This window comes from Salmo trutta, chromosome 22 (assembly GCF_901001165.1).
Source record: "Salmo trutta chromosome 22, fSalTru1.1, whole genome shotgun sequence".
NCBI lineage: Eukaryota > Metazoa > Chordata > Actinopteri > Salmoniformes > Salmonidae > Salmo > Salmo trutta.
The window spans coordinates 19,049,598-19,075,224 of record NC_042978.1 but is presented as its reverse complement, the minus strand read 5'-3'; the positions used below and the strand labels follow the sequence as shown (position 1 = coordinate 19,075,224).

General features: G+C 41.9%; 1 protein-coding gene across 1 annotated transcript; it reads left to right on the top strand.

The window, feature by feature from the left end:
* The first annotated feature begins 1,527 nt into the window (after positions 1 to 1,527).
* On the top strand, positions 1,528 to 25,557 carry sh3gl1b (SH3-domain GRB2-like 1b). The gene is made up of 9 exons (XM_029707080.1): positions 1,528 to 1,756; positions 10,658 to 10,726; positions 11,424 to 11,496; positions 11,693 to 11,836; positions 11,978 to 12,111; positions 12,246 to 12,404; positions 20,656 to 20,759; positions 21,292 to 21,431; positions 22,944 to 25,557. Exons 1-9 carry the CDS (start codon positions 1,712 to 1,714, stop codon positions 23,135 to 23,137), a joined length of 1,062 nt encoding a protein of 353 aa, XP_029562940.1. The 5' UTR covers positions 1,528 to 1,711; the 3' UTR covers positions 23,138 to 25,557.
* Positions 25,558 to 25,627: the final 70 nt, after the last annotated feature.

Below are 25,627 nucleotides of genomic sequence, written 5' to 3'. Positions count from 1 at the left end.
GTCTATTGAACAGCTACCAAAAAGGGAAGTTCATCATAAATATTAATAGTTGATATTTCTGCCTATTCTATCTGTGTGTTTACAGGTCTATATTTCCAAGATACATGAAGATATTCTAATGCTGTTTGTTTGTGTATGTAGGGTAGACAGCTGAATAGTTGTATTCCACATATGAGCAATATCAGAGATTGCAATATTGGGTTACATGTGTTTATGTGGCGCACCCCCCTCCAGCCAGGCATTATTCTGCACATTTTTAGTTTAGTGGGTGTTTTGTTAATAATGTTTTATAGCAGATTACAATAGCCACAACATCAAAAAACATGTGATACTGTATGTGTTTTTGTCAGGCTTGACCATACAGCACTGAATGAGAGCAAATTTGACTTGGGAAGTTGTCTATTGAACAGCTAACAGCAATATTGGGTTACATGAGCTTATTTGGTCCACCCCACAATATCTATCAATTTAACCACTTTTGCAGTAAAATATTTTCACACAACCATCCATTTAATATATTTATTTATTTATTTTTATTTATTTCACCTTTATTTAACCAGGTAGGCAAGTTGAGAACAAGTTCTCATTTACAATTGCGACCTGGCCAAGATAAAGCAAAGCAGTTCGACAACATACAAAAACACAGAGTTACACATGGAGTAAAACAACATACAATCAATGATACAGTAGAAAAAATAAAATAAAATAAGACTATATACAATGTGAGCAAATGATGTGAGATAAGGGAGGTAAAGGCAAAAAAGGCCATGGTGGCAAAGTAAATAAAGTATAGGAAGTAAAACACTGGAATGGTAGATTTGTAATTTGAAGAAAGTTCAAAGTTAAAAATATAAATAATATGGTGCAAAGGAGCAAAATAATAAATAAAATAAATAAATACAGTAGGGGAAAAGGTAGTAGTATATGGGAGACCTCAGAGATATAGAAAAATATGGTTCTGTTTCATTATACCTCGGGTAGGGGTATCTCAAAATCAATGGCGGCTAGTGGGAGGAGTTATAGAAGGACAGGCTCATTGTAAAGGGTGGAATGGAATGGAATGGAATGGAACGGTATCAAACACATCAAACATTTGGAAACCACATGTTTGACCCCATTCCAATGTATTCCATTCCAGCCATTACAATTAGTATGTCCTCCTATAGCTCCTCCCACCAGCCTCCACTGCTCAAAATGTATCTCAAAACGAGCCTATAAGTGTTTGAGACTAAAACGCACGTCTAGAAAACTATTGAAGAACACTTCTGCCACCCTGTGGGGGGTGGAAAATGAACATAGAACCTATTTTATTGATTGGCCTGTTCCTCTTCTGTGCGATAGTGGGCGCTGCGTACTTGTTTATGGAGAGACCATCTGCAAACTGTGGAATGTGCAGTGCAGGGATTAACCGCTTGGTGCAATTTTGCAAAAGTGTACACTGTGTGGATATGCTCATAGCTACGTATAGACGCTTTCAAGACCTATCTGCACTTATAGAGATCTGCGTGCTTGTACAACCGCGGTTCACGTTTGTGAACAGCATGAAATCCTCGTAGACGTGGTCAGCAACCAGATATTTGGCGTGTCCTGACTGAACGACGGTAGCGCAATTTTATGACCACGGCGTAACGTTACTAGTTAACAATTTTGCGTAATAGCTAGTTATTCTCAACTTTAATTTACTGCCAAAGTGAAACAGTCCGGCTCCAAGATGTCAGTAGCGGGCTTCAAGAAGCAGTTTTATAAAGCCAGCCAGGTTAGCGAACAACTTTCCTCCCCTCCGAATAACTGTTACTGTAGCTAGTAAACATAGCTAGGTAGCATGTGGCCAGCTAACTTATCGAGTTACTTTTTATACACTTCTGAAGTTCTGTAATAGTATTTGTTTGCATGTCTGTCTATAACTAACACATTGGTTTAAATAAGTATTAGCTAATGTTATAGCTATAACGTTTGCAATCAACGGGTTCAAGAAAAAGTAATAGTTCGCTAAATTAGCTAGCTAACGGTAGCTTGCATTTACTTGTATGCGTCTCTTAGCGGGCTAACTAGTTCTCTTGATAGATGGTAAGTAGCTACTTACCTTACACACTTGCTAGACAGACATTCTTAATAAAATAGTAAGCTACCTATGTCATTATGATTTCATTGGCTAACGTTAGCCTTTCAAAATAATGCCTTGGTAAACTTCACCGTTATGTTAACGTTTAGCCAGTTAACTAGCTACTTTTTGTGTGCTTAGAATCTCATCAAGAAACACCTTTTTCAGGTATCCAATCCTAGTGCACAGCTGGGCTACCTAGTCTACCGTTAGCTACACAGTGCATGTGTCAAGACTGTCAGCTGTCACTCAACAGGCATGCTGGGGGTGGATGCACACCTTAAAGTAACACATTTGTCCTACAATGCAAGGGGTATTCAACTCTTGCCCTGCGAGGTCCGGAGCATGCTGGTTTTCTGTACTACCAAAAAGAATTAATTACACACACAGTCTGGTGTCCCAGGTCTAAATTAGTCCCTGGTTAGAGGGGAACAATGGAAAAATTGCAGTAACTGTCTTCGATGTCCAGAGTTGTAAAAGGCACTAGGTTATGTATGCCCTGGGGATATTGATTTTATGTAGATTGGTGTTGGTAGTAACTGCCTTGTATGGCATAGGAAATCTCTTTATAAAAGTATTGATCAAATAATACATTTTTACACATTGTTACTCTTCTGTAGCTAATTTCATTTTTAAAAAAAATCCTCAATTTGGTTGGAGCCCTCCCTGTCTGATCTCAGTTCTGGTTGTTGATTATTAAAATAGACTTTTGTCACTCTTCCTGCTGATCTCTGCAAAAAATCAATTTGCTTTCTACCCCGACTTCCTGTTAGGAGCAAGTGTAGATCCCCGTAGGCGAGAGAAAGACGGAAATAAAGTGCAAGAGAAAATGGAGAGGCAGAACTGCAGTGTTTGCGTGTGCATGTTTTACAGGGGGCGAAGAGAGATGAACGAGGCGGTGCTTTCTCCGATTGGATTGGACTGCAATGCAGTTGCAGTTTCTTGCCAAACTCCATAGGAGTCGATAAAGCCTGATGCCAACAATAAATGACGCTCCCCTGCAAGGCACAAAATAGCATGCTTATTCAGAGCATGCAGGAACGTTACTACCAATGATGGCATGTGATTGGAAATAGGCCTAATTAAAGATTATTATTGTTTTTTCTACAGCACTTTTTCTGCTCTTATGGAATGCAGGAAGTTGGCTTTAGATAATATATGCAGCACCCCACATGCCCATGTTTTTTTTAACTTACTGCCCCCCCATACTTTTTGACACATTTCCAAAACATGGTGTACACATTCAACTTGTTTACACACATGCACCAAATATCATAGATAATACTTAATCTGACTTAAAATCTGAATGAAATGCCTTTCATTGTCCTGCACTAGCAGCATACTTTGCAATATGTACAGGGAAGTTGGTGGGAATGTTAGAGGAAATGGTGGGTCAGAGTGGAGTCTGCAGATGGCTGATCCTATCATATTCACTCACAAGGGAGTGGTTAACTGAAGGATCATATGCAGCTCAAAAGGTTAAAGGGATACTTCAGGATTTTGGCAGAGGCCCTTTATCTACTCCCCCAGAGTCAGATGAACTCATGGATAGTATTTTTCTGAATAATCTCACATAGGCCTATTAGCAAAATACGTACTTCATTATCCAAATGTATAGGTGTATCATGTCTATTTTGCCAGCAGTGTTACAAAGTCCTTCGCTGCCTTTTCCCTTCAGGGTCAGTAGGGCCAGTGTGAGGCTACTGCATGATCAGTGTGTGATCCATTCAGGTGTCAGACAGTTATGAGATATTTTTCTATAATGTTGTGTAAAAGGAGAAAGCCTGGCAGCGGTTGGCCCATTGTTAAGGAGGCAGCTGACTCACAGCTGTCTCTCTCTCTCAATAAATTACAATCACACCATTCTCTGTGTAAAAGAGATGCTATTTTCAGGCGTCAGTGTTGTGCTCTCCTCCCTCGTTATCTAGCTAGCAGTAGCCGGCACGTATGTGGCCTTGTGTGTCTGCCTCACTGCATAACTAAAATGTGACTACATTTCTCTTAGTGAAGATTTCTATTAAATAAAGCGGTATCTTTTTCAGCAGAAGATTTACGCGTTACTTTCAAGACAATCTGTGGCGGTTATGTATTTTTTATATACTAAATATATAAAACATTCAGCTGTAGGGTTACTTTTTTTTTGTGAATCTTTTTTAAGTTGTTTTATTCAAATGTATTATTATTATTTTTAAATTACCTTTATTTAACTAGGCAAGTCAGTTATGAAAAAAATCATATTTACAATGACGGCCTACACCGGCCAAACCCGGATGACGCTGGGCCAATTGTGCGCCGCCCTATGGAACTCCCAATCACAGCCGGTTGTGATACAGCCTGGATTCGAACCAGGGTGTCTGTAGTGACGCCTCTAGCACTGAGACGCAGTACCTTAGACCGCTGCGCCACTCATTATTCCCCTCAACATATTTTAGGCATATGAAAGCACAGCCACCATCCATGTTTTGACACAGTAGCAGTTTTGTGGCTAGCAAGAGCTGAACACACCATTTCCCCACCTGTTGATGTAAAGCAAACCCATTTTTATGGGCTAACACCATTGGCTTAGACACTGATTCTATTAGCTCTTGCACTGTCATTGTGGCTGCTCTTCGTCCCCACTCCGATTCCTCTATATGAGTCACTTTCCCCATCCCTCAGTCAGTGGACTTTCTACCCCAGATACTGTGTAGGTTTAGATGATCCATTCTCTGGCTTACATATTATGTGGGGAATCGGTAGCGCGGCATGCACAGGAAGTCAGCACTCTATTTGCTGGGTGTCCATTTCTACTCGTCAGATCTGACACTCAGTGTAAAAGCAGTGTACACGTCTGTAGCAACAATTGGTGCTATGAAGTACATACACTGAAGAAAATTTAAAACGCAACATGAAAGATTTTACTGAGTTACAGTTGATGTAATTAAATCAGTCAATGTAAATAAATTAATTAGGTCGTAATCTATGGATTTCACATGACTGGGAATACAGATATGTATCTGTTGGTCACAGATACCTTAAAAAAGGTATGGACGTGGATCAGAAACTGGAACACGCTGTTGTACACCTCGATCCAGAGTATCCCAACCAAATGTTTCATTTTTTGGTGTACAGATCCTTGCAACATGGAGCCATGCATTATCATGCTGAAACATGATGTGATGGCAGCAGGTGAACTTCATTTTTATGCTGATGATACTGTTATTTACTGTTGTGCCTCGTCTCTTACAAAAGCTTTCCAGAACTTGCGAAATGCTTTTTATACTGTTCAACATACCTTGTGTCAATTGAAGCTTATCCTCAATACTGACAAAACTAAACTAATGGTGTTTTCTAAAGCAAGAAATAGACCTCTGAACTTTTCACCTATTATTACCTGTCAGGGCATTGAGATTGAGACTGTAACCTTATATAAATATCTTTGAATTTTAATTGATGACGGCCTCAATTTTAAATTGCATATTCAACAACTTACCAAAAAAATGAAGCTGAAATTGAAGTTTTATTTTAGGAATAAGGCCTGTTATAGAACCCTGACCTGTTCACCGGACGTTCTACCTGTCCCAGACCTGCTGTTTTCAACTCTCTAGAGACAGCAGGAGCGGTAGAGATACTCTCAATGATCGGCTATGAAAAGCCAACTGACATTTACTCTTGAGGTGCTGACTTGTTGCACCCTCGACAACTACTGTGATTATTATTATTTGACCATGCTGGTCATTTATGAACATTTGAACATCTTGGCCATGTTCTGTTATAATCTCCACCCGGCACAGCCAGAAGAGGATTGGCCACCCCTCATAGCCTGGTTCCTCACTAGGTTTCTTCCTAGGTTTTGGCCTTTCTAGGGAGTTTTTCCTAGCCACCGTGCTTCTACGCCTGCATTGCTTGCTGTTTTGGGGTTTTAGGCTGGGTTTCTGTACAGCACTTTGAGATATCAGCTGATGTAAGAAGGACTATATAAATAGATTTGATTTGTTTTTCTTTTGAAGCCAGAAGGAGGCTAGTATCAGCTACATTTATGCCTTTACTAGACTATGGGGATATTTTATATATGAATGCTTCTGCTCAGTGTTTGAGATCAATTGACACCCTTTACCATGGCACTTTGAGATGTATTTTAAACTGCAAAACCCTTACGCACCACTGCACTTTGTATACCAGGGTTGGCTGGCCTTCTCTAGTCACTCGTAGGCTCAGTCACTGGTATACTTTTATTTACAAAGCCATTTAGGGTTTACTACCGTTTTTGGGCATTTTTATTGTTCAGATATGTGGTGGGTACTCTCTTTGTTTGCTGGACTTTATCCTGCTTACTGTTCCAAATGTCCGAACTGAATTTGGTAAAAGGGATTTTATGTACTCTGCGTCATCGTCTTGGAACGCCTTACAAAATACTTGTCAAAACTTGTCCGGATTGGTATTTTTAAATCACTGATGAATGATCTTGAGACTGATTCCCTGACCTGTCAATGTTTTTAATTTGCTGTTTTTGATTTTGTTATACTCTTGTGAATTCTATGGTTTTTACAAGATTATTTGTAGTTTTTCATGTTGTTTGTCTGTAATTTTTGTAATGACTTGGTGCTGCCTATCTTGGCCAGGACGCTCTTGAAAAAGAGATTTTAAATCTCAATGAGCCCTTCCTGGTTAAATAAAGGTTTAATAATAATAAATAATAAAATCAGCAAACCGCTCGCCCACATGTCTGTCATCTGCCCGGTACAGTTTACACGGGATTCATCCTTGAAGAGCACACTTCTCCAGCGTGCCAGTGGCCATCGAAGGTGAGCTTTTACCAAATGAAGTTGGTTACGACGCCGAACTGCAGTCAGGTCAAGACCCTGGTGAGGAGGACGAGCACACAGATGAGCTTCCCTCAGACAGATTCTGACAGTTTGTGCAGGAAGTCGGTTGTGCAAACCCAGAGTTTCATCAGTTGTCCGGGTGGCTGGTATCAGACGACCCTGCAGGTAAAGGAGCTGGATGTGGAGGTCCTGGGCTGGCGTTGTTGTGAGGCCGGTTGGAAGTACTACCAAATTCTCTAAAACGACATTGGAGGCGGCTTTTGGTAGAGAAATGAACATTCAATTATCTGGCAACAGCTCTGGTGGACATTCCTGCAGTCAGCATGCCAATTGCACGCTCCCTCAACTTGAGACATCTGTGGCATTGTGTTGTGTGATGACAACTACACATTTTAGTGTCCTTTTATTGTCCCCAGCACAAGGTGCACCTGTGTAATGATCATGCTGTTAAATCAGCTTCTTAATATGCCACACCTGTCAGGAGGATGGATTATCTTGGCAAAGGAGAAATGCTCACTAACAGGGATGTAAACAAACTTGTGCGTATGGAACATTTCTGTGATCTTTTATTTCAGCTCATGAAACATGGGACAAACACTTTACATGTTGCGTTTATATTTTTGATCAGTATATTTTCTGAACTATACAAAGCTTTTTTTCACCCCAATGTGGTTTGTATTAATGGGCACAGAATGTACCAATTATGTCCTCCCCCTGAAATATATAGGCGTTACTCATTTTGAGTTATGCCTATATAAAAACCAAATGCTACATCAGGTCAATAAGTTTGCTCTCACCAACCCCACTTTCTGTGACTATAGTGAATGTTAATCAAATCAAATGTTATTTGTCACGTGCCGAATACAACCTTACAGTGAAATGTTTACTTACAAGCCCTTAACCAACAATGCTTTAAGAAGTTAAGAAAAAAGTGTTAAGTAAAAAATCATTAAACAGCAGCAGTAAAATAACAAAAGCAAGGCTATATACAGGGGGTACCGCTACAGAGTCAATGTGCGGGGGCACCGGTTAGTCGAGGTAATATGTAGATAGTTAGTGACTATGCATAAATAATAAACAGAGATTAGCAGCAGCGTAAAAGAGGGGTCTGGGTAGCCCTTTGATTAGCTGTTCAGGAGTCTTATGGCTTGGGGGTAGAAGCCTTTTAGACCCAGACTTGGCACTCCGGTACCGCTTGCCACGCGGTAGCAGAGAGAACAGTCTATGACTAGGGTGGCTGGAGTCTTTGACAATTTTTAGGGCCTTCCTCTGACACCGCCTGGTATAGAGGTCCTGGATGGCAGGAAGCTTGGCCCCAGTGATGTACTGGGCCGTACGCACTACCCTCTGTAGTGCGTTGCGGTCGGAGGCCGAGTAGTTGCCATACCAGGCGGTGATGCAACCAGTCAGGATGCTCTCAATGGTGCAGCCGTAGAACCTTTTGAGGATCTGACGACCCATGCCAAATCTTTTCAGTCTCCTGATGGGGAATAGGCTTTGTCGTGCCCTCTTCACGGCTGTCTTTGTGTGTTTGGACCATGATAGTTTGTTGGTGATGTGGACACCAAGGAACTTGAAGCTCTCAACCTGAAGTTAGAACAGTCCTATGTAGCCAGAGGGTATCATGTTTACCTCATACATACCACAGTTTATTACTGTAATCTAAAGGTAGGCGACCTGCTGCACTCACCAAGGTCCTATAGCCTACAGCCTATAGCCTAGTCTACAATGTGACATTTACACAAGGAAAGGCTTTCAATGATTATCCCTCTCCCAGGGGTGAGAGGTAGAAATGCAAATAGCCTATACTCCTCTTGTTAGAGTGAAGACACTCAGGCAGTGGGACACATGGCTGGTTGTGCACAGGAGTAGTGGGTAGATGTGCCTTGCCACTGGCAGTGTATGCTGCAGAACCTTCCCTTTGTCCCCACAAGGCAGTTGTTTTTTTCCTGGTCATAACTGGGTTAGCTAGACCTCCCTAACATATTTAGGACTGACATGGCAGAAGGGAGAGAAATGTAGGCTACTCGAATGCCAAGGAATTACCGGTAGCCTATGGGGAACGAAAAAGTATTCAAGCTCTTGGGATATGATGGGAAAGTTTTTAAACTGGGATATCAGAATACAGTACGTGGTATAAAAACATGTTGAATGTGTATCCTGAAGTTTCCTTATAAAAGAGTGCATATGCTTTCAATTAGCATAGCGGTGTACGTCACTTCAAAAACATTTAGGTATTGTCATTATAAAAAATGTACAAAATCCAGAAAGGGGTAGAATCAAGATATACAGTTTCCCCATATGTTTTGTAGGGTTGGGACGATACCAGTATTGCGAAACTCGTTAGTGGCATGGCAAGGAAACAAAACATGAAGCGGATTTAACATCTTTAGAAAAACAGCCATAATGTTGGAAACAAACATCATTCAGAGTCACATTTATTTATATTCCAAGCTATAGCACACAATATTTTACATACAGCAGGTTTTTAAAGGACCAAAGAGTTTGGTCTGCTTTGTGTTTTAATTTTTGCCATGGAAAAACTATTGCAACACAGGTATCAAAGCACTGGCAGCTAGATTCATATGAAATCATATCGAGAGAGTGAAAATGTTATTGCATCACTGTGATATGGTGTCATGGTCATCATATTGTACTTGCAGCAGGTCAAAGCTGAAATTGAGTTGGAATGTTGACCTTACTACTGTATTGTAGTCCCCCTATATATAGCCAAGTAGTGAAGTTGAGAGACTGGGAAGGGAGGAACTGGGAAGCAAAACTGAGGGAGAGAAGTGCGGTAGAGAGAGAGCTATTTTTTGTTGTTGAGGCCCTTTATCTACTTCCCCAGAGTCAGATGAACTCGTGTGTACCATTTTTATTTCTGCATGCAGTTTGCAGGAAGTTGCTAACTAGCGCTAGTGCAGTTGCTAACTAGCATTAGCATGCTAGCAGATATACATAGACTTCCAGTCATTGTACTAACGCTAGTTAGCATTGGCTCGCGACTACCTCTAACTTCCTTCATACTGGGCCAAGAGACGTAAAAATGGTATCCACAAGTTAATCTGACCCTGGGGAAGTAGATAAAGGGCCACATTGCCAAAAGCCCAAAGTATCCCTTTAAAGTGCAGACATGTAAAGCAGTCTTATTCCACAGGGGGGTAGATAGCGGGAGAAGGTAAACCTGTAGGCTACATTTAATGCTGGGTGGCCTGCACGTATTGGTGTCTTACACAACAAGTTCCAACATGTTGAAGTGAATGTGAGAAATGTCCTATATCCGATGTTTACAGTTATGAGTTGATTCACTACCCTACAGTACATGGTCATTATAGAGGATCAAATATATTGTACAGGATTCCAGCATCTGGTCCTTTTACTGTATCGACAGAATTCCACCTCAAATTCTGTACTGTTGGCTCCAGTGATCTACAATGGTCATATCCAGACAAGCCTGTATTTATTTCTGCACAGGGGTGTATTAGTGTGAGAATAAAGACGAACTCTACTTCTTTTGTTTCCTAGAGGGTTGTTTGATGGTGTCAGTCAGTACAGACTGATGTCAGTTAAGATTCAACTGTTACCTTCACGATTAGAACATTACTGTGTGAATGGCGGAACTGGCCAGCTGTATTTTCTGACAGAGTAAGAAAAGGATCATGTCTGTTGAGGGATCTTTCTGAATCGCTCTCAAGAACGGCATATGTATTGCGTAATAATGACGCTTTTCTCTCCCACTCTCTCTGTGCAGATGGTCAGTGAGAAGGTTGGCGGTGCAGAGGGAACGAAACTGGATGAAGACTTCAAAGATTTGGAAAGGGTATAATGCCTCTTTGACTGTACATGAAGTACCGTTACCTGAAGTAGAGTAGTAAGTTAGAATTCTATATATTAGGCCTATCCATTAGGTAAATATATTTGCAGGTTAACAGAATGGCATCAGGACAAAGGCTAATAAGTTAACACAACCAGACACACGTAGCCCAACAACACAGTGCATAAATAGATATGCCCTACAGTGTTACATAATGCAGTAGTGATGATGATGTTAATAATACAGTCTCATTCACCTTACTTGCATATGGCCATAGTCTAGACAACCATGCACTAGAAGGAATTGTTGCATCATGCATAGCTGTGGACTGAAGTGAAGAGTCAGCTGTTAGTGAGCAGTCTGTTTGCACACTGTGTACAGTATGTCAGTATAGTATTCAATGTGGAGCCCTGTTCAATAGATACATAGAGTGGCAACGCACCTGCCTTTGCTGCTCCAGCCAACTGTCATGGAGGACTCCAGCAATCAACAGAAAAAGACGTCATTTAAGTGGTCTATTGTACTGAATGAACTTTGGTTGTTTCACAAAGTCAGTTTCATTTAACAGTACAATTAGCGAAGTGACAATATTTCATTAACCTTTTCATTGCCTATTTGGAAACTAGTCTCATCGCAAATTAAGGATTTGGAAGAAATTAAAGGAAAGACATGTTAGTGATGTCCCCTCCCCTGTGTTTTATAGAAAGTAGATGTGACCAGCAAGGCTGTGGTGGAAGTCATATCTAAAACCTCAGAGTACCTGCAGCCTAACCCAGGTAAAGCAATGGACCAGAAAGGGATTCTTAGTGTCTTAATTAGACATTAAATTAAAATGTATAGAAATTGTGTAATTGGTGGTGGAAAATGCCTTTTGTACTATATCACAGATATACGGTAGCTTGAACACAAGTCCTATAACTGCCACCTCTCCATCCCTCCCTCTCACTGTCTCCCTTTCTCCATCCCTCTCAGCGTCGCGGGCAAAGCTGTCTATGTTGAACACTGTGTCTAAGATCAGAGGCCAGGTGAAGAACCCAGGCTATCCCCAAGCTGAGGGCCTGCTGGGAGAGTGTATGGTCAAGTACGGCCGGGACCTAGGGGAGGAAACCAACTTCGGTACGTTGTGTCTGTCTGTCTGCCTGCCTGCCTTCCTGTCTGTCTGTGAGTGTATGCCTGCCAGTGCATAGATGGTATCTGTTTTGTGGAGTGGTGAATTTAATCACTTGTGACTCAGCGTCTGCTTTTTCTCTGTGTCAGGTGGGGCTCTAGTAGACGCGGGGGAGACCATGAAGAGGCTGGCGGAGGTGAAGGACTCTTTAGACATCGACGTCAAACAGAACTTCATTGATCCATTACAAAACCTGTGTGACAAGGACCTCCGAGAGATACAGGTACTGTATCACGTTACACGCTTATCTATCTGCTGCTAAAACTCAACTTCTTTGTCATCTCTGTAGTTTTAACTGAATGTGAGTTACATCCCTCTCCTCATCTACCCATCTCTTCTCCTCCTCCCGTCCCCCAGCACCATCTGAAGAAGCTGGAGGGAAGGCGTCTGGACTACGACTATAAGAAGAAGCGCCAAGGGAAAATACCAGATGAGGAGCTGAGACAGGCCCTGGAGAAGTTCCACGAGTCTAAAGAGGTGGCCGAGATCAGCATGTACAACATACTGGAGACTGACGTAAGTAGTACCTGTCTGTGGGTGCGGGCCTGTCCCCTGATAACATTCACAATGTCAATGGGAATACCTAGCCTAGCATCAATCTGATGTTTATGATTTCATTATCGGTCTGATTGCTCAGTGACAGAGACCAGTTCCGTTGGGGGCAAGCGGTGCCATCTAAAGGTAATTTGTTCAATTAGATTTACTGTTTAAATCCACACTTCTCCACCATAACAAGAGTGTCACCTGCAGCATGAACCAACTTAGGTCAACATGAAATATCATCTACAGTGGGGGAAAAAAGTATTTGATCCCCTGCTGATTTTGTACGTTTGCCCACTGATAAAGAAAGGATCAGTCTATAATTTTAATGGTAGGCTTATTTGAACAGTGAGAGACAATAACAACAAAAATATCCAGAAAAACACATGTCAAAAATGTTATAAGTTGATTTGCATTTTAATGAGGGAAATAAGTATTTGACCCCTCTCAATAAGAAAGATTTCTGGCTCCCAGGTGTCTTTTATACAGGTTAGGAGCTTGAGATTAGGAGCACACTCTTAAAGGGAGTGCTCCTAACCGCAGCTTGTTACCTGTAAAAAAGACACCTGTCCACAGAAGCAATCAATCAATCAGATTCCAAACTCTCCACCATGGCCAAGACCAAAGAGCTCTCCAAGGATGTCAGGGACAAGATTGTAGACCTACACAAGGCTGTAATGGGCTACAAGATCATCGCCAAGCAGCTTGGTGAGAAGTTGACAACATTTGGTGTGATTATTCGCAAATGGAAGAAACACAAAAGAACTGTCAATATCCCTCGGCCTGGGGCTCCATGCAAGATCTCACCTCGTGGGGTTGCAATGATCATGAGAACAGTGAGGAATCAGCCCAGAACTACACGGGAGGATCTTGTCAATGATCTCAAGGCAGCTGGGACCATAGTCACCAAGAAAACAATTGGTAACACATTACGCCTTGAAGGACTGAAATCCTGCAGCGCCCGCAAGGTCCCCCTGCTCAAGAAAGCACATATACATGCCCGTCTGAAGTTTGCCAATGAACATCTGAATGATTCAGAGGACAACTGGGGGAAAGTGTTGTGGTCCGATGAGACCAAAATGGAGCTCTTTGGCATCAACTCAACTCGCCGTATTTGGAGGAGGAGGAATGCTGCCTATGACCCTAAGAACACCATGTCCACCGTCAAACATGGAGGTGGAAACATTATGCTTTGGGGGTGTTTTTCTGCTAAGGGGACAGGACAACTTCACCGCATCAAAGGAACGATGGACGGGGCCATGTACCGTCAAATCTTGGGTGAGAACATCCTTCCCTCAGCCAGGGCATTGAAAATGGGTCGTGGATGGGTATTCCAGCATGACAATGACCCAAAACACACGGCCAAGGCAACAAAGGAGTGGCTCAAGAAGAAGCACATTAAGGTCCTGGAGTGGCCTAGCCAGTCTCCAGACCTTAATCCCATAGAAAATCTGTGGAGGGAGCTGAAGGTTCGAGTTGCCAAACGTCAGCCTCGAAACCTTAATGACTTGGAGAAGATCTGCAAAGAGGAGTGGGACAAAATCCCTCCTGAGATGTGTGCAAACCTGGTGGCCAACTACAAGAAACGTCTGACCTCTGTGATTGCCAACAAGGGTTTTGCCACCAAGTACTAAGTCATGTTTTGCAGAGGGGTCAAATACTTATTTCCCTCATTAAAATGCAAATCATTTTATAACATTTTTGACATGCGTTTTTCTGGATTTTTTTGTTGTTATTCTGTCTCTCACTGTTCAAATAAACCTACCATTAAAATTATAGACTGATCATTTCTTTGTAAGTGGGCAAACGTACAAAATCAGCAGGGGATCAAATACTTTTTTCCCCCACTGTATGTACAGCGTTAATCAGCTTTATGGCCTATGTTAACTGGTTATCCCTACCCGCCCTTCTGTTGTGGGTTTATATAGGGTGTCCAATCAAAAACGCATCTTTTGACCAATGAGTAAAGTAATGTTAATAGATAATCCTCTAAGAAACCCAATGGTCCTAACCTCTTGCTTGGCTACCCAGACTCCTTGCTCCTGCCAAACGCAACGCCATGCCCATGGATGTTAGTTGCTTCTCCGCAGTGAGTCATGATCTGAGTCCCGACCCTTCACCGAATGCGAACACATTCGAGGCCGTGATTGGTCCGAAACCGATGTGTTGGGCCAGAACACAATCGCTGATGATTTTGTTTTGTACAACACCCCTCATCACCACAAATGACTTCAATGGTGGCAGTCTTAGACTAAAGTAATCTGAATATACAAAACATTAAGAACACCTGCTCTTTCCATGACATAGACTGACCAGGTGAAAGCTATGTTCCCTTATTGATATTGTTAAATCCACTTCAATCAGTGTAGATTAAGGGGAGGAGACAGGTTAAAGAAGGATTGTTAAGCCTCGATACAATTGAGACAACGATTGTGTATGTGTGCCATTTAGAAGGTGAATGGGCAAGACAAAAGATTTAAATCCTTTGAGCGGGGTATGGTTTGTGTCAAGAACTGCAACACTGCTGGGTTTATCACGCTCGACAGTTTCCCGTGTGTATCAAGTAGAGGTCGACCGATTAATCGTAATGGCCGATTAATTAGGGTCGATTTCAAGTTTTCATAACAATCAGAAATCGGTATATTTGGACGCCGATTTGTCCGATCAATTTTTTATTTTTGTATTTTTTTACACCTTTATTTAACTAGGCAAGTCAGTTAAGAACACATTCTTATTTTCAATGACGGCCTAGGAACGGTGGGTTAACTGCCTTGTTCAGGGGAAGAACGACAGATTTTTACCTTGCAACCTTACGGTTAACTAGTCCAACGCTCTAACCACCTGCTTTACATTGCATTCCACGAGGAGCCTGCCTGTTACGCGAATGCAGTAAGAAGCCAAGGTAAGTTGCTAGCTAGCATTAACCTGTTGGGGCTAGGGGGCAGTATTTACACGGCCGGATAAAAAAACGTACCCGATTTAATCTGGTTATTACTACTGCCCAGAAACTAGAATATGCATATAATATATATTGGCTTTGGATAGAAAACACCCTAAAGTTTCTAAAACTGTTTGAATGGTGTCTGTGAGTATAACAGAACTCATATGGCAGGCAAAAACCTGAGAAGATTCCAAACAGGAAGTACCCTCTCTGACCATTCCTTGAGCTTCTTGGCTCTGTTTAAAGAAAATGTAGGATCTTTGCTGTAACGTGATACTTCCTACGGCTCTCAGAACCCGGGAAAAAGCTGAATGATGTAATTCCAGCCGCTGGCTGAAAAACTTTAGCGCCTTGGTTAAGTGGTCGATCAGAGGGCCATCAGACTGAGGCTCGTGCACGAGGGGATCCCATGCTTTTACTTTCTCTCTCGTTGAACGTAAACACGCTTTCCCGGTCAGAATATTATCGCTTTTTTACAAGAAAAATGGCATAAAAATAGATTTTAAACAGCGGTTGACATGCTTCGAAGTACGGTAATGGAATATTTAGACATTTTTTTGTCACAAACGCCTCGGGCGCGTAACCCTTATTTACCCTTTCGGATAGTGTCTTGAACGCACGAACAAAACGCCGCTATTTGGATATAACTATGGATTATTTGGGACCAAACCAACATTTGTTATTGAAGTAGAAGTCCTGGGAGTGCATTCTGACGAAGAACAGCAAAGGTAATAACATTTTTCTTATAGTAAATCTGACTTTGGTGAGTGCTAAACTTGCTAGGTGTCTAAATAGCTAGCCCTGTGATGCCGGGCTATCTACTTAGAATATTGCAAAATGTGCTTTCAACGAAAAGCTATTTTAAAATCGGACATGGCGAGTGCATAGAGGAGTTCTGTATCTATAATTCTTAAAATAATTGTTATGTTTTTTGTGAACGTTTATCGTGAGTAATTTAGTAAATTCACCGGAAGTTTGCGGGGGTTATGCTAGTTCTGAACGTCACATGCTAATGTAAAAAGCTGGTTTTTGATATAAATATGAACTTGATTGAACAAAACATGCATGTATTGTATAACATAATGTCCTAGGGGTGTCATCTGATGAAGATCATCAAAGGTTAGTGCTGCATTTAGCTGTGGTTTGGATTTATGTGACATTATATGCTAGCTTGAAAAATGGGTGTCTGATTATTTCTGGCTGGGTACTCTGCTGACATAATCTAATGTTTTGCATTCGTTGTAAAGCCTTTTTGAAATCGGACAGTGTGGTTAGATTATGAGAGTCTTGTCTTTTAAAATGGTGTAAAATAGTAATATGTTAGAAAAATTGAAGTAATAGCATTTCTAAGGTATTTGAATAACGCGCCACAGGATTCCACTGGCTGTTATGTGGTTGGGACGATTTCATCCCACCTACCCTAGAGAGGTTAAACTTATCTTATAAAAATCAATCATAATCACTAGTTAACTACACATGGTTGATGATATTACTAGTTGATCTAGCCTGTCCTGCGTTGCATATAATCGCTTAGGTACATGTTGCTCCAACGTGTACCTAGCCATAAACATCAATGCCTTTCTTAAAATCAATACACAGAAGTATATATTTTTAAACCTACATATTTAGCTAAAAGAAATCCAGGTTAGCAGGCAATATTAACCAGGTGAAATTGTGTCACTTCTCTTGCGTTCATTGCACGCAGAGTCAGGGTATATGCAACAGTTTGGGCCGCCTGGCTCGTTGCGAACTAATTTGCCAGAATTTTAGGAAAGGAAAAACGTTTTGTTTTCGAGATGATAGTTTCCGGATTCGACCATATTAATGACCTAAGCCTCGTATTTCTGTGTGTTTATTATATTATAATTAAGTCTATGATTTGATAGAGCAGTCTGACTGAGCGGTGGTAGGCAGCAGCAGGCTCGTAAGCATTCATTCAAACAGCACTTTTGTGCGTTTTGCCAGCAGCTCTTCGCTGTGCTTCAAGCATTGCGCTGTTTATGACTTCAAGCCTATCAACTCCTAAGATTAGGCTGGTGTAACCGATGTGAAATGGCTAGCTAGTTAGCGGGCTGCACGCTAATAGCGTTTCAAACGTCACTCGCTCTGAGACTTGGAGTGGTTGTTCCCCTTGCTCTGCATGGGTAACGCTGCTTCGAGGGTGGCTGTTGTCGATGTGTTCCTGGTTCGAGCCCAGGTAGGAGCGAGGAGAGGGACGGAAGCTATACTGTTACACTGGCAATACTAGTCAAAGGTATATGAAATACAATCGTATAGAGAGAGAGAGTCCTATAATTCCTATAATAACTACAACCTAAAACTTCTTACCTGGGAATATTGAAGACTCATGTTAAAAGGAACCACCAGCTTTCATATGTTCTCATGTTCTGAGCAAGGAACTTAAAAGTTAGCTTTCTTACATGGCACATATTGCACTTTTACTTTCTTCTCCAACACTTTGTTTTTGCATAATTAAAACCAAATTGAACATGTTTCATTATTTATTTGAGGCTAAATTGATTTTATTGATGTATTATATTAAGTTAAAATCAGTGTTCATTCAGTATTGTTGTAATTGTCATTATTACAAATACATGTTTTTTTTTAAAAAATCGGCCGATTAATTGGTATCGGCTTTTTTTGGTCCTCCAATAATCGGTATCGGCATTGAAAAATCATAATCGGTCGACCTCTAGTATCAAGAATGGTCCACCACCCAAAGGACATCCAGCCAACCTGACACAACTGTGGGAAGCATTGGTGATGTCTACAGTGCCTTCGGAAAGCATTCAGACCCCTTTACTTTTTCCACATTTTGTTAGGTTACAGCCTTATTCTAAAATTGATTAAATCGTTTTTTTACCTTATCAATCTACACACAAATACCCCATTTATAACAAAGTAAAAACAGTTTTTTTGAAATTTGAGCAATTTTCGTACGTAAAATTTTTTTTAATAAAAAATACAGACCCTTTACTCAGTATTTTGTTTGGCAGAGATTACAGCCTCGAGTCTTCTTGGGTATGACGCTACAAGCTGGGCATACCTGTATTTGGGTAGTTTCTCCCATTCTTCTCTGCAGATCCTCTCAAGCTCTACAAGGTTGGATGGGGAGCATTGCCACACAGCTATTTTCAGGTCTCTCCAGAGATGTTCGACCGGGTTCAAGTCCGGGCTCTGGCTGGGTCACTCAAGGACATTCAGAGACTGTCCCGAAGCCACTCCTGCATTGTCTTGGCTGTGTGCTTAGAGTCATTGTCCTGTTGGAAGGTGAACCTTCGCCCCTGTCTGAGGTCCTAAGTGCTCTGGAGACGGTTTTCATTAAGGATGATGCTGCCACCATGCTTCACCGTAGGGATGGTGCCAGGTTTCCTCCAGACGTGACACTTGGCATTCAGGCCAAAGAGTTTAATCTCGGTTTCATCAGAACATAGAATCTTGTTTCTCATGGTTTGAGAGTATTTAGTTGCCTTTTGGCAAACTCCAAGCGGGCTGTCAAGTGCCTTTTACCAAGGAGTGGCTTCCGTCTGGCCACTCTATCATAAAGGCCTGCTTGCTGGAGTGCTGCAGAGATGGGTGTCCTTCTGGAAGGTTCTCCCATCTCCACAGAGGAACTCTAGAGCTCTGTCAGAGTGACCATCGGGTTCTTGGTCACCTCCCTGACCAAGGCCCTTCTTCCCCAATTGCTCAGTTACCTGGGCGGACAGCTCTAGGAAGAGTCTTGGTGGTTCCAATCTTCTTCCTGTACCCCTTCATTGTGTTCTTGGGGACCTTCAATGCTGCAGAAATGTTTTGGTAACCTTCACCAGATCTGTGCCTCGACACAATCCTGTCTCGGAGCTCTACAGACAATTCCTTCAACCTCATGTCTTGGTTTTTGCTCTGACATGCACTGTCAACTGTGGGACCTTATACAGACAGGTGTGTGCCTTTCCAAATCATGTCCAATCAATAGAATTTACCACAGGTGGACTCCAATCAATTTGTAGAAACAACTCAAGGGTGGTTAATGGAAACAGGATGCACCTGAGCTCAATTTTGAGTCTCATAGCAAAGGGTCCTTGTTTTTTATTTTTTATAAATTAGCAAATAATTATTAAAAACATGTTTTCACTTTGTAATTAGGGGGTATTGTGTGTAGATTGCTGAGGGTTTTTATTTATTCAATCAATTTTAGAATAAGGCTGTAATGTAACAATGTGGAAAAAGTCAATGGGTCTGAATACTTTCCAAATGCACTGTAAATCTGGCTTCTCTACAGCCTCTGCATGATGAATCAATGTTCAGGGTGGGGACAGACAGCCCATCTCTGTATGCAGCAGCAGTTCACAATGCATGTCGACCTATCATCTCATCATGGTAACTTTTTTTCTTGTGACAGGTAGGCCTACATTTGCTGCAGATTAGCCTATGTTGCAGTAATATAAAGGTCGACTGCGCGTTTAATTTACCCATCCATCTGGCTTTAGGGAGTCACCTTGTTTTTTAATTGTAAAGAAAATATATTTTTTCATTGCAGCTGCAGAATATCGTTGTTTTAAATCAGTACAAGTGCGAGGACTCTCGTGCAGTTAACTCCATTAAAATAGCATCCAAAATAGATAATCCTGTTCTAGAGTGATACAGTATATAACCCTACATATAGATGTCCTAGCCTACCTCTTTCAGGTAACACATTCAATGCAGTATTAGCCTTTTATATTGTGCTACTCTTATCTTAATGATGGGTTATGCATAATAAGCTTCTAACTTAGCCTCTGTCTCTTGCGCAATACGCACGCTCCTGTGCTCCGCTGGCCTCTCTCCTTAAATACCGCTCTTTAGCTCTTGGAGTCCCATGCAGGAAAAGCTAGACTAGAATAGCTTGCTGGAAATGATTTTTGGATCATTTCTTATTAGGTTACGACATTTGACTTTTTGATATATATTAGAGAAAGACCCCACTGAACGATTCAGAAGATGAATAATCATATTTGTCTTGGTAAAACGTATTTTATAACTTAAGTAAAATTTCATCTCTAAAATGTGTTTTCCCCCTAGTTTATGTAATTTACAGTACTGCTCTCACTTACCATTAGACAGATTACACATTAACCACAGTGTGATACTGGGTATCCAGGGAAATGCCATTGTTATTACTCATGTGTGTATCAAGTGTGACCATGGGCTGGGTCCTTGTGTGTGTGTCTCTGTGTACGTGACTGAGTGCATGCTTGTCTCTCTGTTTGTGTGTGAGTGTGTACAGTCAGTAACCATAGCCTGCTCTCTGTGTGTGTCTCTGTGCAGATAGAACAGGTGAGCCAGCTGTCGTCTCTGGTGGAGTCCCAGCTGCAGTACCACAGACAGGCCACACAGATCCTGGACGAGCTCTCGGACAAACTGAGGGACAGGTACACAATGCAGCAGCCTCCATCTCTATCCCTAACCTTTCTTCCCTGCTCAATCACTACAAGTTATGTGTCCAAAGTGTCATTATACAGATACAGTAGGCCTACTCACCAACCCCTTCTCCCTGTCTAGTCATAACAATCATGTGTGTCCTTTCCATATCTGTGTCAATGTGTTCTCCTGTGAATCTGAAACAACACATTCAAGGCCCTCAATCACAGAGTATACAGTACACACTGGTTGACCTTGTGTACATTTTGAGTTCTTGATATTTTCCAGACAGTAAGCCTACTTGCCTAGCAGTTAAGAGCGTTGCGACAGTAATTGAAAAGGTCGCTGGTTCGAATCCCTGAGCCGACTAGGTGAAAAATCTGTTTGTGCCCTTGAGCAAGGCACTTAACCCTAATTGCTCCTGTAAGTCCCTCTGGATAAGCGCAACTGCTAAAATGTACTATTTTTAATATTGAGTCAACTAACAGAAATTAACTTTGGTCCCTGGACCTGCTGGGTTGATCTAACTCTCTTTTTCTTCAGGATGAACGAGGCCCAGAACCGACCACGCCGCGAATATACGCCCAAGCCCAAACCCATCTTTGACTTTGGAGAATGTGACAACCAATCAACCAATGGTGGCTACACGACCTCCGTTGCCACACCATCCTCCCGCAACTCAGGTAACACAGTTGGACATGCTACCTACAGTGTACATCAGCTCATCAAAGAGAAGGCCATTTATTTCAATCTTATTCTACTACTGCAGCCAGTTTTGAGGTTCACTCACACTGAGACTGCAGTGTAGTGTGTGTGTGTGTGTGTGTGTGTGTGTGTGGAGATAATGAACAGGAGGGGGGTTGCTGTCAGCTGGTTGCCCTCGTTTCCTTTTGACCTTGTTTTTCTCTTCCTATGACATCATCAGAGTTACACTTCCTCCACGCCAGATTGTCATTTCAGAAAACCAGATGTGAGTCTGAGAGTGTTTGTCAGAGAGATGGCAGCCAAGCTACCTGTATGAAATGGTTGATGCAATACTATCAGTGAGGCAAGTGTCAAATCAAAAAGCTCTTGACTTGTAGTTCTGTGATTGAACTGATCCATCATCTTGTACACATGATATTTGAGAAACGGGTAATTTGATTCGGTTCTTCATTGGGTTTGGTTGTTTCTCTGGTTTAAATGTTTACCAGAATTGTTTTTAGATATGAAGCCTAGAGCTTTTTGATTGACACGGTTTAATGACCTGCAGTGACTGCAGTAGTACCATTGGACTAAACCCACTCCATATTGTCAGCTGGATCATTGTCACATACAGATAGCTGGTGTAACTGTAAAGCTTATTCTAGATGATACTAACTACATTCACCGTCCTGCTGGTAAATAAATAGGTTGAATAATGATAGAGATATGATACATCTTTGGGTTAGTGTATCTCTGGAAATCTCCTAGATTTATGGGGAGGGGATGTGTTGTGTTCAACAATGAAAGTGAATCTCCCAGGCAGAGACCGTGATGGATCCCTCCCCATATCCACTATACTTTGCCCTGTGGTGTAAACTGACACAAAGAGGAAATTGTTTTGAGACAAAAAGCCTGGTGTGTGGATAGAGCCATGACTGCCTGAGCTCTGAGAGAGAGAGGGAGGGATGGAGAGGGGGAGCAGTGCAGTATCTCACAGAGATGATGCAAAACATTGGGATTGGGTCACCCATCGGTGTGTGGTCAACTACTTTTGCGTGTGTGTTGTGAGACTGACCGACGTGTGTTCCACCCTATGAGTCATAGACAGACTTCCTGTACCCCTCCAGTCCTAGCCACTGTAGTCCCCCAACCCTTGCAGGCCCCAGCTAAGAACAACACAGGACTATATGGAGGGGGCCAGGTCATCTCTCCATCACTCAGTGTCTTGTCTCTCACTAACACTGTCTGAGCCTGCAGTGTGATAATAGCCCAGCCACACACACAAATACTCAAACTGCAGTGTGAATCACAAGCTAACAAACAGGGTTCCGTGTGAACCTAAAACCACAGTCAGTCTGACACTGTTTCAGCTCTGTCAGCCAGCCGAAGGAGGGAGGGAGGGACAGAGAGTGGACATGGGGCTGGTCTGCCAGGGATGCACACTCTTTCAACCTTCTCTCCCCCTGTTTTCCACCCCTCTCTCCTCTCTTTCTCCTCTTTCTGTCATTCAGTCTCAGAACAGCCGTCCTGTAAGGCCCTGTTTGACTTTGACCCGGAGAACGAGGGCGAGCTGGGCTTCAAGGAGGGCGACATCATCACCCTGACCAATCAGATCGACGAGAACTGGTACGAGGGCATGCTGCACGGCCAATCAGGATTCTTCCCTCTCAACTACGTGGAAATCGTCGTCCCCCTGCCACATTAAGGAGTGCTGTACAGAGTACATGAGAGAGATAGAGGGAACGAGAGAGGGAGGGAATGAGGAGCCAGTTAACAGATTATAGAGTCTTTGTCCTCATCTTTACCATCATCGCCATCATCACAGACATACTTGTACTCTTTGTCATCTTGCCGTTTGAAGGAAGGAAATTGGAAGATGGTGGTTTCTCGCATTCCAGTTCTGAGAAAGAGAGATTTGAATATGACCCCCGCTGCCCCCAAGCAAAAATAAATACGGACAGACGGACACAGACATGAAGAACCGAACTCAACCAGACTGTTAATGTTTTAAAGTAATGTTTTCTGTCAACCACAGATATCCCAATGAAAGGGAAGTTTCAAATGAAATGAATTTAGAATTGAAATGGTCAAAATCTATTATTTAATGTTAAATGACATACAGGTAAGCAGCAGAATACATTTACATCAGCAGTTTAGCTGGTTCTGAAGCCTTATTTTCATAACTACAGACATTTTAAAAGTAATTTGGCACATCCAAAGTTTCTGTAGGTCCCACATTTCAGTATGGACTCTGGTGAATACTTGCCTTATTTCCAAGGCAAGTATGTCAGAAACACTGCAACTGCACAGCCTTTCCAAATGATGGATTTTGACTGGACAACGTCTCTTGGAGCCCCCTGCCGGCCAGGCTTAGACAACCACTCCCCTCAGTAAACAACTACAGCAATGCCTTGTAGCTATGATCCATTTACAGTCATTAGATTTACAACGGTATGTACATCCTGTATGCCTGAGCCACAAGAGAGCTTGAAGGGCCTCAGACATTGTTTAGTTTTGCAATGGTGTGTATTTGATTTGTTTTGGTTTCAGCCTTGTTTATTGTTTTTTAATGTACAGCTAAACTGTTAAATTGCACCTTGGTCCTCCAATGAGATTGTTGCTGTACGTATGAGAGACTGTAAGTTTAGTTTAGTTATAGGCCTCTACTGAGAGGGTGTTCAAACCCAGACAGCCAGAGACTGAAGCCCCTGAGGAGAACACTAGACCCAAAGTCAAACACTAACATTTAAGAAACCGCTTTCCCCAGGGATGGGCTATTGCACATTTAGTGACGTTAGCAACATACAACGCCTGTGTTTTACTTTTCTTCGCTGTCTAATCATCTGTTCAATAGAGGAAATATGCTACATAGAATAGAGTACATGGTGTGTTAACCATGCTATGGTGTTGGGTTTTAGCTGTCATAGTACCTGTCTGTCCATCCCAGTGCCTCCATAAACGACAACGCTGCTGGCGGCGTTGTGTGACTGAACATCTTTTGGATCAGTAAATCCCATTCATTCACGTCAGTCACTTTCTTCCTGTATTTAGTATTATTTACTACTCCGTTGGTTATCATACTCCTCGCTGGGTCTCTCAGGATGGGTTGGGTTCTAGTATGGAGTTGGTATGTGTGCTGCTGGACAGGACTGCATAGGGCATCAAATACAGTAAATACTGAATGAGGGAAAGACAGGTTGGTGATGCAGAACAGGACAAAAAGGGAAAAGGAATAATATATAGCAGAAGTCTTAGTTTATTTGTGATGATTGTTCTGTTAGGAAAAGCCCCTACTACCAAGATGCATACCATCAGCGCTGAGACCCTCCACGATTGATAGTTGTGGAGACTATGTGATTGAGTCACACTTGCTGCTGTGCACTCTCATTCACATATTCCTCTCCCCTCAGTGTTGAGGTCCAGGCTACTTTCAATGGTCATGAGTTTAAGCTACTCTTCTCTGCTCCAGGCTGCTCCCTCCATCCACCACTCTGCTCTGTCACAACACCTCACTCAGGTGTTAGATCGTTTACAGGCCTGCTCGTAGTTCATTTCAATGGGAGAGTGGAGTGATGGACTGGTTAAGAGCAACTTGGTGCTGACTGGATCACACACCAACACAAGTCCAGAACAAACAGAGAATCCATAGTTAGGGGTGCTTCAGTGCCGTTGGGAAAGGAAGGAATAATACTACCAACCAAAATAACCAAGCTACTTACAATGGTCATACATTTCTGTACCAAGGGTTCTGTTGCCATTTCCAGCCTTGGCACTTTGCGATGTGCATGTCTTTGTGTCACACTACACTTTTTAAAAAGGGTTATTTCTGTCTAATCAGTTGGTGTACCAGAATTCTCTTTAAAAACTAAAGGTCGTTCTTGCACTCAATAGTATTATTTTTTATATACGAAACCTTAATACTTATTAAACTTTGCATGTAGGTCTATCCAATACATTGTAAATGTATGTATTTTAGTTGAAGCTTTCTTTTTACTTTTGGTATGTCATTTTAGTATGGTATGTCAAATTTAACTGCAATATCTTGTAATGTATTATCAACATTTGTACTTTGTCTTGTTTCCCCCTTCTACCATCTTTGTATAAATAAATGGAGAAAAAAAAGCATTCTGCACTCAGTGTATGGAATGTTTTGGTAATAAAATGCTCAACTTATACTGCCTGGATGCCAAAATGT

What these genes read in the sequence shown, in the direction of transcription:
- sh3gl1b (XM_029707080.1), top strand. Translation starts at nt 1,712, where the DNA reads ATGTCAGTAGCGGGCTTCAAGAAGCAGTTTTATAAAGCCAGCCAG. An exon ending in AGGACCTCCGAGAGATACAG is followed by an intron (nt 12,112 to 12,245) that starts GTACTGTATCAC and finishes CCCGTCCCCCAG; the next exon opens with CACCATCTGAAGAAGCTGGA. An exon ending in ACAACATACTGGAGACTGAC is followed by an intron (nt 12,405 to 20,655) that starts GTAAGTAGTACC and finishes GTCTCTGTGCAG; the next exon opens with ATAGAACAGGTGAGCCAGCT.